Source organism: Pangasianodon hypophthalmus, chromosome 8 (assembly GCF_027358585.1).
Source record: "Pangasianodon hypophthalmus isolate fPanHyp1 chromosome 8, fPanHyp1.pri, whole genome shotgun sequence".
NCBI lineage: Eukaryota > Metazoa > Chordata > Actinopteri > Siluriformes > Pangasiidae > Pangasianodon > Pangasianodon hypophthalmus.
This window is the reverse complement of record NC_069717.1, coordinates 5,398,855-5,409,886: the sequence shown is the minus strand read 5'-3', so window position 1 is coordinate 5,409,886 and position 11,032 is coordinate 5,398,855. Positions and strand designations below refer to the sequence as shown.

The following is an 11,032-nucleotide window of genomic DNA, read 5'->3' as shown; positions in this document are numbered from 1 at the left end:
ATCATATAGAATTAAAGTAATATGTAAATGATTAAAATAATAATAAAATTAATAATAACATTTTTAAATAATTAAAAGAGAAGAAATTAAAATAAAAAGATAAGACTGGCTGACCATTTCGACTTTGACAGCAATAGACATATTGTTAATATTTGTAAGCATGACTACTTGTTGCTATGGCAGCAAGGACGAAAAATCAGAGGGCCTCCAACCAAAGGGGCGTAAACTACATTTTGCATATTGGCAATAAAAAACATTTTGCATGTTGGCAAAATAAATAAAAAAAGATAGATAGATAAATACTCAGAAAAGGCATAGAAAAAAAACACATTTAATAAAAAAAAGTAAAGTTTGAAAGTTCTGGCCTTTTCTTAAGCTGGTAGTAGAGAGCACCTGATGAATGTTATGCTGTTATGGCAGTCCAAATATTTCAGAAATTACTCCATTTCTTGTGTTTTATCTTTGGAACGCTCACTAAAGTAGCACTTGATGATATTAAAACTCAATTTGGATGGTCGTCTCTTAGAGATGGATGAAGTGTTAACGCCATTAAGGACTTTACAAACCTATAAAAGGAGTGTAAATGAAACAAAGCGTACAGTGTAGTGATGCTGGAACAGCAGTATATACAGCACATAGGTGTAAAATATATATTTAAGCACACTGCATCTGCTGTATATGCTTTAATGATAAAATGCCTTAAAGTAAAGTATAACATACTCAGTGTATAGTAAGTATACAGATTATAAAGATTTGTGTCATTTTGACCCAGCTTATAGTATTTCATTAAGTACACCTTAATGAAAAAAGAACATTACTTCTATACTGAACAACAATTTAATGGATTTTATTACAAATATTCAAAGTGGGATTTTTAACAATTCTTCAACCTATGTTTAATGATTCTGAGGAAAATATCAAGTAGAAATCAGGTGTCTTTAATAGGCAACACAAAGCACTGTTTATAAATGAATTTAATGAATTGCATATTTAATAGCTTGAAGTTACTTCATACTTCAAGTATTCAAGAGTAAAAAGTAAATATGTTTAAAAAGCAGACCAGAAATTCATTATGCCCAATCCTGCATGACTAGCTAGTTCACTAAGCAGCGTAGTCCTGAAGAAAATGTTCTACTAACTCAGACAAAGCTAGATTTTGGTTTGCTGGTTTGCTAATGTTTAATAACAGTTTTGGAATGAATGGCAGTGCAGATTAGCAATAAAAATCAAAACCTAACTAGGTAGCTAGTTGAAAAAGTTAAGCTAAAAAAACTTAACTAGCTAATTCTACAAATTAATATATAAAAATTAAATAGCTACCGAATTTAAACAGCTAAATTACAAAACATAATTAGCTAATTTACCAAACTTAATGTTAATTCAACATACTTCTTTAGCTTTGATAACAAATTTAAAAGACCAAAATTTCATTTTTATACAAATGGGACACCTCCAAAAACTCCAGCAAAAGACACCATTAGCAAAAGCAGACAAAAAAGGGAAAAAATAGAAAAAAAAGAAGTTTGAAAACTTGTAATGAGATCAAATGAATATGTAAGGAGTTAGAAGTCTGTTTTTTTTCTCTCTCTCTTGGAAATTTACTTGAATAAGTATTTAAATTCAATAATGCTTGGGAAAGTAAAAAGCTTACAAATAGTACTTCCACCCCTGAGCTATCCAAATTTCTTGCCAGAAATTACATATGTTTTAACATCATAAAATTTTGTCAAGTTGAACTGCAATAGAATTGCATTTAGGCATCATTTAATTCTGGTTTAATCTTTACGGTAAAAAATGATAATGATTAATTTCAAGAGCAACATTGATGCTGTTTTCTTATTTTGACTGGCAAACTAATCACTGTCACTTTTATTTATCTCAATATTTCTATGCCGTGATTAAAATGTTTGGTAACACTTAACAATAACTGTTCATCAATAATCATGCACTGATATCTGAATTAATATTTACTTAATTATGAATTAATGATGAGTCCATTTCTCTTCAAATCTCTTTGTAGCACTATTATGTGCTCTGGGTAGCTAGGGCCTGGGGCACTGCTCCAATGCCCACAAGGATGAAATAATACAGTAATATTTATTCATTATCAAACACTATTATCTATTAACATTTAAACAATGGACTAAAACACCAGCAATTCATCTTATAGAACACTTAAATGTAAATAGATAATAGGTAATAGTGCATGATTATTCATGTACTGTTATTGTAAAGTGTTTCCACAGTTTTATAATGCAACAAAACTGAAATAGAATTTCAATTAACAAAGCTTTGGTTATATATATCCAAACTTATAATCCAGTTAATCTAAATCTAAATTAATTTTTTAAATGTTTAATCTAATGTTTGTTGCTGCACACAGCCAAAAGCCTCCTTAATTGTGGATGATGTGACAAAATAGTGAAGGTCATTCATTATTACTAGAAAAGCTACGGGTTTGTTTGTTTTATGCGCTTTTCTAAAAGATAACTTAGTAAAGGATTTGCCTCTTAGATCGTAGAAATGAAATGCATTCTTCTAACTTGTTTTGTTGAATTTATGTGTTGTTGCACAATAAAAAAAATCCTAATAGATTTAAGCAAAATCACATGAACTAGAGTGCAGCTGTACTGAATATCAGTGCTGATATGCAACAGCATGATTGCGATTGCGATCAAGTCACTGACATTTCAGACACAATATAGCCAAATGTTATGCGTCTGTGTTATGTGTTACCATGCCAACATACAGACTGACTGACACCCCATAATAAGCGTAGTAATAGTTTCAATGTAACACACTATTGCTACAACTGGAATTTTATGTAGTGAAAACAGATAAGAGGAGTGATGCAAACATCCCAGTGCTGTTACACTAAACATCAGCACTCTCGTAATGATGCTTGTCCAATCAAATTAGTGGACCAGAACTAACTGTGATATGAAAACAAAATAATGCAGACAAAATATGTTTAGTATTCACAAGGAATGGAGCTTGCTGTTAAAAATACGATGTGATACTTCTATATATTGTGACTGTTACCTTACCTATTTGTATGCATAATTCATATTGTATATTGCAATCAATTATAAGTGCATCTTGATTTTTTTTTATTCATGGTTTAAAATTTTCAGATCCCATACTTACTGAGCCATGTGTTAGAGAATAACTGTAATCACATGCATGTGTAATAACAAATCAAATATACTACTGTGCAGAGCAATACCAAAGTTGTGTAACTAATGTGCGTAACTAATTACATTGTGGAAGGCGTTTTGGGGTTCACTGCATTATATTTTTTTATTTTGTGCTTATTTTAAAATTTTTTATTAGAAAATATATCATTGTAGAAGTTAGAATATTTATGGGAATTGTTTGTTTTTCTTTGACAATTTTATAAGTAATTTAAAAAAGGCCATTTCATTGGATTTGCTTTCAAATCGCAAAGCTATCGGTCTTCGCATTTTAGAGAAAATTTGCAATTTAGCAACTAACAAATAAAATACGTCATAAATCCAGCCTTCAGACAATCACAGCATGTCATCAACACACTGTTTCTCCCCACTGTCTTACCATATTTATTTATTTCATTAACATGAATATTTCATGAATCGTTATTCATCAATATTGATTATTACTGAGTGACACAGAATAAAGGAAAAAAGATACTTTAGAAGTCAAACTGTTGAAATTATTATAAAAAAAGATACTTCAGAATATTTGGACAAAAATCGTAAAAAAAATTTCATCGTATAAAAGCAGAAAGGTTTACTTGCCTTGTATTGCTGTAAGTTGGATGTATATTAGCAGGAACCACATGGTCACTGTTGAGAAGTGAGAGAGAGAAAGAGCAGGAGAGAGTGAGAGAGAAAGAGGGACAGAGGGAGAATTCTCCTGCTTTTAAACTCTGTGTGATGTCATACGGGCATTAAAATCTGCTGATTATAGAACTTTGGTTAAATGTCAGATTCCGGTTACGAAATACAGATATTCACTATAAGCTGAACGTATGTAAGTAATAAGTGATTATTTGTTTATTAAATAAATTTGTCAACAACCTCTCAACACTTCCAGCTTTTTTGGAAAAATCCTTCAAAATGGGCATTTTGTTGATGAGAATTGCTTGAATTGTTGAATTGTTCAGATTTGTTCCTATGTCATTAATGCTATTTAGTTAAACCATGTGGATTGATATTAATAATCCTTGAATAAAAAGGTTAAATAGAAACCCTGGAGAAAAAGCTTGGAAGTTCTATTTAGAACCCTATATTAGATTATTACACCATTAGAAAGGGTTCCAAGTAAAACCATTTTTGGAAACTAGGAACCTTTAAATTCCCAAATTACAACTAAAAACAGGTCCTTTTATTTAAGAGAGTATTATTGTCTTTTATTTCTGGTAGATTTTTTTTTTTTTTCAGATTTAGTGTTCTAATCCAAATATATCACTAATAAGCAGTAGTAATTATTACTATGTGTAAGTAAGAAATAAAATGCATGTGATGCAGACCGATGTTGATTTTTTCCCTATAACAATATGACTGCTAGTGTTTTATTCTTCTTATTCCACAGCAATTTGCCACCACTAGCAATTTCCTTTTATTAAAGAATGACATACTTTTTATGTTTTTATGTTGTGTAATGTCCATGAAACGAGTTCCTTTTATAACCTATTATGACACTATAGCAGCTTTAAACAGTCATTCCTTCACCAGCCTCTCTTTTTTTTCTCTCACTTGAAGTTAATAATGCAAAAAACACACTGCTCGTCATGTTACCTTGATACCGAAAAGCACAAAGTCCTCTATCTTGAAGTCTTTTCTGTGTCTGAAAACTTGGTTTAAAAAGTTACTGCTTAACCGCTGAGTGTTACAAAGCACTGGTACAGGAGACTCCTTCCAAAAATGCTAAATAAGCATCTCCTCAAAGAAAACTTCACCATGTCAACAATTACTCATGTTTTTATTCTGTTTATGTAGAGCATCTGCTATATATAGAAACGATAACATATTAGAAAAGGTATGTTAATATGCACCTGTGAATTGCCTTGCTGTCAGAGCTGCTGTTATATAAAATTATTCAACACCTTCTGACCAATCAGAATTGAGAATTTTCAATTTCAAGACCTATTTTCAAATTTCTTAGAAATATTGGAAGAACGTCATGAACAATAAGTTCACATGAATAAAATTTACACAAAGCAAGAGTTTGTAAAGAAAACAAAATAAACCAAATGAAATTTTGATTATTGTAATTTTTGAAATATTGTTAGCAATTTACTGACAGTTCCATAAAAATGCAATCAGTATCAAAGCCTAAGTTATCAACATAAAGAAGCCAAATCAGGAAATGAAGCAACAAATATCACTCTTATTAAAGTTAAAATGTTACTTAGAACTAGTTGTGCTCTAGAGTTGCCTTACACTGCACCATTTTCCTGCCATAATACAACTCACACATGGCTTGATAAAAATTTAACTTCCAGGATAAAACTAAAGTGGCAGAACTGCATGACTGGGAATGGAAAAAAAATGCTTTATAAAGCTATTTTGTAAGGTGCTTCAAGAGCATGAATGCTTAAACAGCTTCTCCATCATGAAGAATATATATGAACAGGTTTAATTTTTTTAAAGGAACCAGAACCTTTTTAATGTTCTTTAGTTTTATATGAAAGAATTCCTTCTGTTTTATAGAAAATCAAGCAGTGGAGTTACCACTGTGTGGTTTGAAGATCACATCACAGGCTGTGTGTGATGAGCAGTGCCAGTTCAGAGGAAACATGTTAGGAGTGTGCTGTGGCTTTGTGGTTATGCAGCCTGCTGAGAGATGATACAGGAGGGGAAGTGTGTGTGTGTGTGTGTGTGTGTGAGTGAGAGAGAGAGAGAGATGTGGTGCTCTCTAAATGTAATAAGCAAAAAAGTAAGCAAAAAAGTAAGTTGGAAAGTAATATCACTCTGTGATTAAAGGTTCTAGGTAGAACTGTTTCTACTTAAAGAACCTTGTAAAAGAGTGAATGATGGAAGGGTTGATTGCTATCCATAGGGTTCTTATCAGCTCATTTAAAAAAAAAAATCCTACAAGATAGTGTTTGACTATCTATAATAGCACTAGTTTATCTCACCCACTTCCATTAACCTTGTTATCCTGGTCAGGGTCATGGTAGATCCGGAGCCTGTCCCAGGAACACTGCTTGTAAGGCGGGAATACACACTGGATGGGACGCCAGTCCATCACTAGGCACCATGCAAACACACATTCACACACTCTCACACTTTAACATAGCCAATCCTCCAAATGGCATGTTTTTGCGAGGTGGGAGAACCTTGAGGAAACCCACACAGACATGGGGAGACCATGAACAGAAACTCTGCACAGACAGTAATACAAGCTCAAGATCTTACCAGGGACCCTGGAGCTCTGAGGCAGCAAGGTTACCTGCTGCATGGATACACCATACAGCCCTGTACTAGGTTTCACACCTTGAATTCACTTGTTGAGTACCTTTTTAATAGCCCCGCTGTTTATATCATTGTCCAGTAGCTCTTGACTAGGGTTCTTTTTAGACCATTTATTGCAACAGTAAAATTGTGATGCTTTCTTAAGTGGTTCTACCTGGAACTTATTCTTAAAGGATTCTCTCTTAAACCCTCTAATTTTGTTTGCCATCATTAACTTTTTCACAGTTTACTAATCAAGACACTGTTTGTAACCTAATACTAAGTATAATTTTGGCTTTTCGTGATATATTGTGTGTTTGTTTCTTTTACACTATTTCTACTTTCAATTTGTTGTTTCCTTTTTTTTTTTTTTTTTTTTTTTTTTTTTGTATTTTTCTTCTTCTTCTTTTGTCCCTTTTCCTTCTCAGGTTAAATTACTTTACTCACCTGGGATTCACTGCCTGCTGGTACTGGACATATTGAAAAATGTTTCGTCTTTTCTGGATTGCTTTTCTATTTGTATTCTCTCTACTTTCTTTTTCTCTCTACTTTTGATTACTCATTCACCTGGGTTTGTGGAATTATTTTCTCACTCCTGATTGCTTCCACAACACTAGGCATCAGTGCATACTGATGTTTCTTTGCTTATTTGCTCTGTGGGTTTATTGTGAGTCTCATCACCACCTCTCTGGTTATGCCATGGATCTGCAGAGCCACATTGCTGCATAAGGTCTGGGAACCTGTCATGTCCTTAAGGTCTTCAGTAATCTGGCACATGCACTGCATGTTTAGAACATCTTGAGGTTAACAGATTGAGGTTTGCTAACTGCAGACTACATAAGCGTCACCATGGCATCATCAGAGTACTCTGGTAAACAACCTTCTATATTTAGCAGGAAAAGCAAACCAGTGGTAGGTACAGTATGTGCCTTTGAAACAAACAGAGAAAAACAGGATGTCATATGCATGCTTCCTCTAAGATATGTTAGGTACAACCCAGGTAGCTAAATTAGGCTATAATTGTTGCCCATTGCTTATAAACCAAAAAAATGCTCTGCATTTGCCTCCCTGAGATGCCTGCAGATGCCTCCCTGATATAACTGCTGGCAGCTGACCCCAGAAAAACCTGGAAACTGGAAAGAAAGGTTACAGCTGCATTGAAATCTTTTAGGAAATCATATCTATGACAATGACTCAAATGTAGACTTGTGTTTGTAATATTTTAGGTTGCAATTTCAACAAGAACATATTGCTACTAGATCAGCCAGCAGTAGTAATTCTTGGTGACAGGACTTGAGCTATAATCTTGGACACATTTTAGAATTCATCTGAGGGACATTATCAAAGTGTTCAAAGCAAAAGAGGCAAATGCGCTGTTACTGCAAAAGGTTTGACCAGTCCCACCCACTCCCACACAATGTTGGACCTATCCTGTCCACTCCCACAGAAAGCTTGACCATTGCTCCCGCTCCCACAGAAAGTTTGACTGATCCTTCTGGCTCCTGCAGAACACTTGACCAATCCTGCCCACTCATCCAGAAAGTTTGACCAATCCTGCTTGATACTGCAGAATATCCCACACAATGTTGGACCTACTCCTGCCCATTCCCACAAAGAGTTTCACCAATCGCATCCTCTGCCACAAAAAGTTTGACCAAGCCCACCTTCTCCCACAGAAAGTTTGACTAACCCCATCCTCTCCCACTCTCTCCTACAGAATTTTGACCAATCCCTTCCTCTCCCACAAAAAGTTTGACCAATCCCACCTTCTCCAACAAAATATCTGACCAATTCCACCTGCTCCCACAGAAATCTGACCGATTTTGCTTACTCGCACAGAAAGTTTGACCAATTTCACCTAGTCCCACAGAATGTTTGACCAATCCTGGCTACAGAAGGTTTGAACAATCCTGCCCACTCCACTGATAAGTTTGACCAATCCTGCCTACTCCCATGTTTGACTAATCCTCCCCAATCCTGAAGAAAATTTGACCAATCGTGCCTGCTCCCATGTTTGACCAATCCTGCCCAATCTTGAAGAAAGTTTGACCAATCCTGCCTACTCCCATGTTTGACCAATCCTGCTCAATCTTGAAGAAAGTTTTACCAATCTTGCCCATGCCCACAAAAAATTTGACCAGTCCTTCCCACAGAAAGTTTGATTAACCTTGTCCATTCCCACAAAAAGTTTGACTAATCCCTTTCACTCCCACATTATTATTTTTGTTTCTACGCACCTGCGATATTATCTAATGACCTAAGTTGATTCTGTTTAACAATATATAAACAAATTACTAAATGAAACCACAGAAATGCTAACACCGATTTTTTTCTTTGACCCTATCTGACTGTCCACTCCCGCCTGCATGAGAGTAAAATCAACCCACACTTTCGACTTTTATGTTGAATCCTGTGGGATCCCAGTCCTGATGCACACCTCTGCTGTGCACACCATCACACAATCCTTCCCTTAACACACATATGTTCAAAGCTGCGAATGAATCCACAGACTGAGTTTGCTGAGTTCTGTTCACTTTATTGGTGGAATAGACTGTACACCTCTGTGCTTTTCAAATCTAACACTCTCCTTCGTCCTCCTACTGCAATCATGTCCATACATTCCGTGTATGCTGATGTGGAGGCAACTGTCCCAGCATGTCCAAGCTCAATACCTTATGGCTCCAAATACAACCGGCGGCAAACAATCAATCAAACAAACAAAAGTAAAAAATAATTCTGGAACAATACCTGTAAACAGAGTCGCAGAGTACATTTGTCATCACAGTCAAGTGCAAGTAGTTTTATGGAATATTAAACACTTTTTACTAAAATAATTACATTTTTATTGCCAGTTTCATTGCTGCATGTGAATCATCAGAAAATCATAATATAAGAAGTTAAATGAGAACATATTAAAGTGCACATATTAAAGACTGGCAGCACTGATCCATCACAGTAGTAAAAACAATAATGCACATAATCACAAGGCCAACTGAGATGGATGTAAATTAATCCCATAAATGTATTACATTATGGATTCAGTTAAAGCAAATGACAGTAGATAATCCCTTCATCCACCTACATTCTTAATGATATACAGTAAAATGCCATCAACTTACCAAAGGAGCAATGAATGTAAAAAATAAAGGAAAAGGAAAATCATACCTATAACGGTATCCATGCATATTTGTGATTAATGTACACAAATCCTTTCTACCATCATCACTCCCATCACCCCCGCATACACCCATGTACGTCCAGACAGAGATTTTTGCAAAGAGTCATGCCTGAATGTTTTTTTTTTTTTTTTCAAATTTTCTTAATCTTTTTTTTAAAGTTACTGTGCACTTTTGGATCTGTAATATTCTATAAATGTTTTTTAAATGACATCAGGTAATAAAATAGGACAAAACAAAACAGAGGTGGGGGAATTATCATGCAAAAAATAGGTGGGAAGAGCATTTTAGCTGCTCCATTCTCTGCAATCTACTGTACAATAACATGCATGTCTGAGTAGGGTGGCACTGATGACCCTTTTTTTGGTAAGGTTGGAAGATGCATGTGAAGTATGATACAAATTATGATACATATACGTATACTGACCCGCTAAGTCTCAGCCATAATATCCATAGGTTGTTTTTTTTTTTTTTTGTGAAAGCATCTATTGCAGGATACAGTATTTGTATGTCTTTCTCTCTAAAGATATATCTATATAGGAATATAGTTCTGTGTTCATACTCTTAATACTGGCCCTGTGATTGCACACACTAAATCATCCATCCATCCTGATATCCAGTATTGTTTTCATCAAAAAGAAAATAATAATAATAATAATCTGTGGAACAGTTTTTCTCATTTTCCTTGTCTTTTTTTTCCCAAGAAAGGCAGAATGGCCAATGCAGATCTGTGAAAGAATCACAACAGTCCTCCAAAAAAAGGCTGTAATTAAACCTGCTTCGGTTCACGTCTCAGTTCCTGCTGATTTATTCTCACAGAACCTCAAGGGAGCTTTCAGTGTGGGATGAAGCCATAGCTGGGTGCCTTTGTCAAATGCATTGTATCTTGGGATGATATTTTGGTGGTAAGTCTGACAGGAAAAGCTTCCTCCTTCCCGTTTGTGCATTGGAGGAAAGCTTTGTGCTTGGAGGCGGTTTTGTTATAAGGACGAGATCTTGACGGCCTCCTGACTGTAGGAGCAGCGGGAGTTGCGCAGAATGCCTGGGATGGCAGGCGACGATGGCAGGCTTTCATCAGGTGTATTGGCTGGAGGAGTGGGGATGCTAATGATGGCTGCCGTGAAGTCTCGCTGCTCACAGTTTAACTTCAGGTCTTCTGTCCTGGCATTGAGACTCGAGCGACTATTTGAGAAAGAAAACATAGAAAACATTCTTCTTCAGAATCTTAGCAGCTTGCATTATTTTTCATTACTCATTTTCAGTTAGAAAAGGAGTAAAATTGTTTAGTGTTTTTGTATCTTCATTTTTTGAAGACACTACAAAGTTTGATAGCTATTTGGACTTGTGTAGAGCTGATATCCAAATTTGATCATTTTCCTCTAACAGCACATCCTGCAGTGTTTTATGTCACTTATACCA

At 35.0% G+C, this 11,032-nt stretch overlaps 1 protein-coding gene across 1 annotated transcript in view; it reads right to left on the bottom strand.

Annotated features, from left to right (window-relative positions):
• Positions 1-8,962: 8,962 nt before the first annotated feature.
• The window catches only part of kcnd1 (potassium voltage-gated channel, Shal-related subfamily, member 1), a 65,617-nt gene continuing 63,547 nt past the window's right edge, over positions 8,963-11,032 (bottom strand). The window contains exon 7 of the mRNA XM_026928607.3: positions 8,963-10,795. Coding sequence (XP_026784408.1) covers positions 10,594-10,795 — 202 coding nt within the window. The 3' untranslated portion in view covers positions 8,963-10,593. The remainder of the gene's footprint in view (positions 10,796-11,032) is intronic.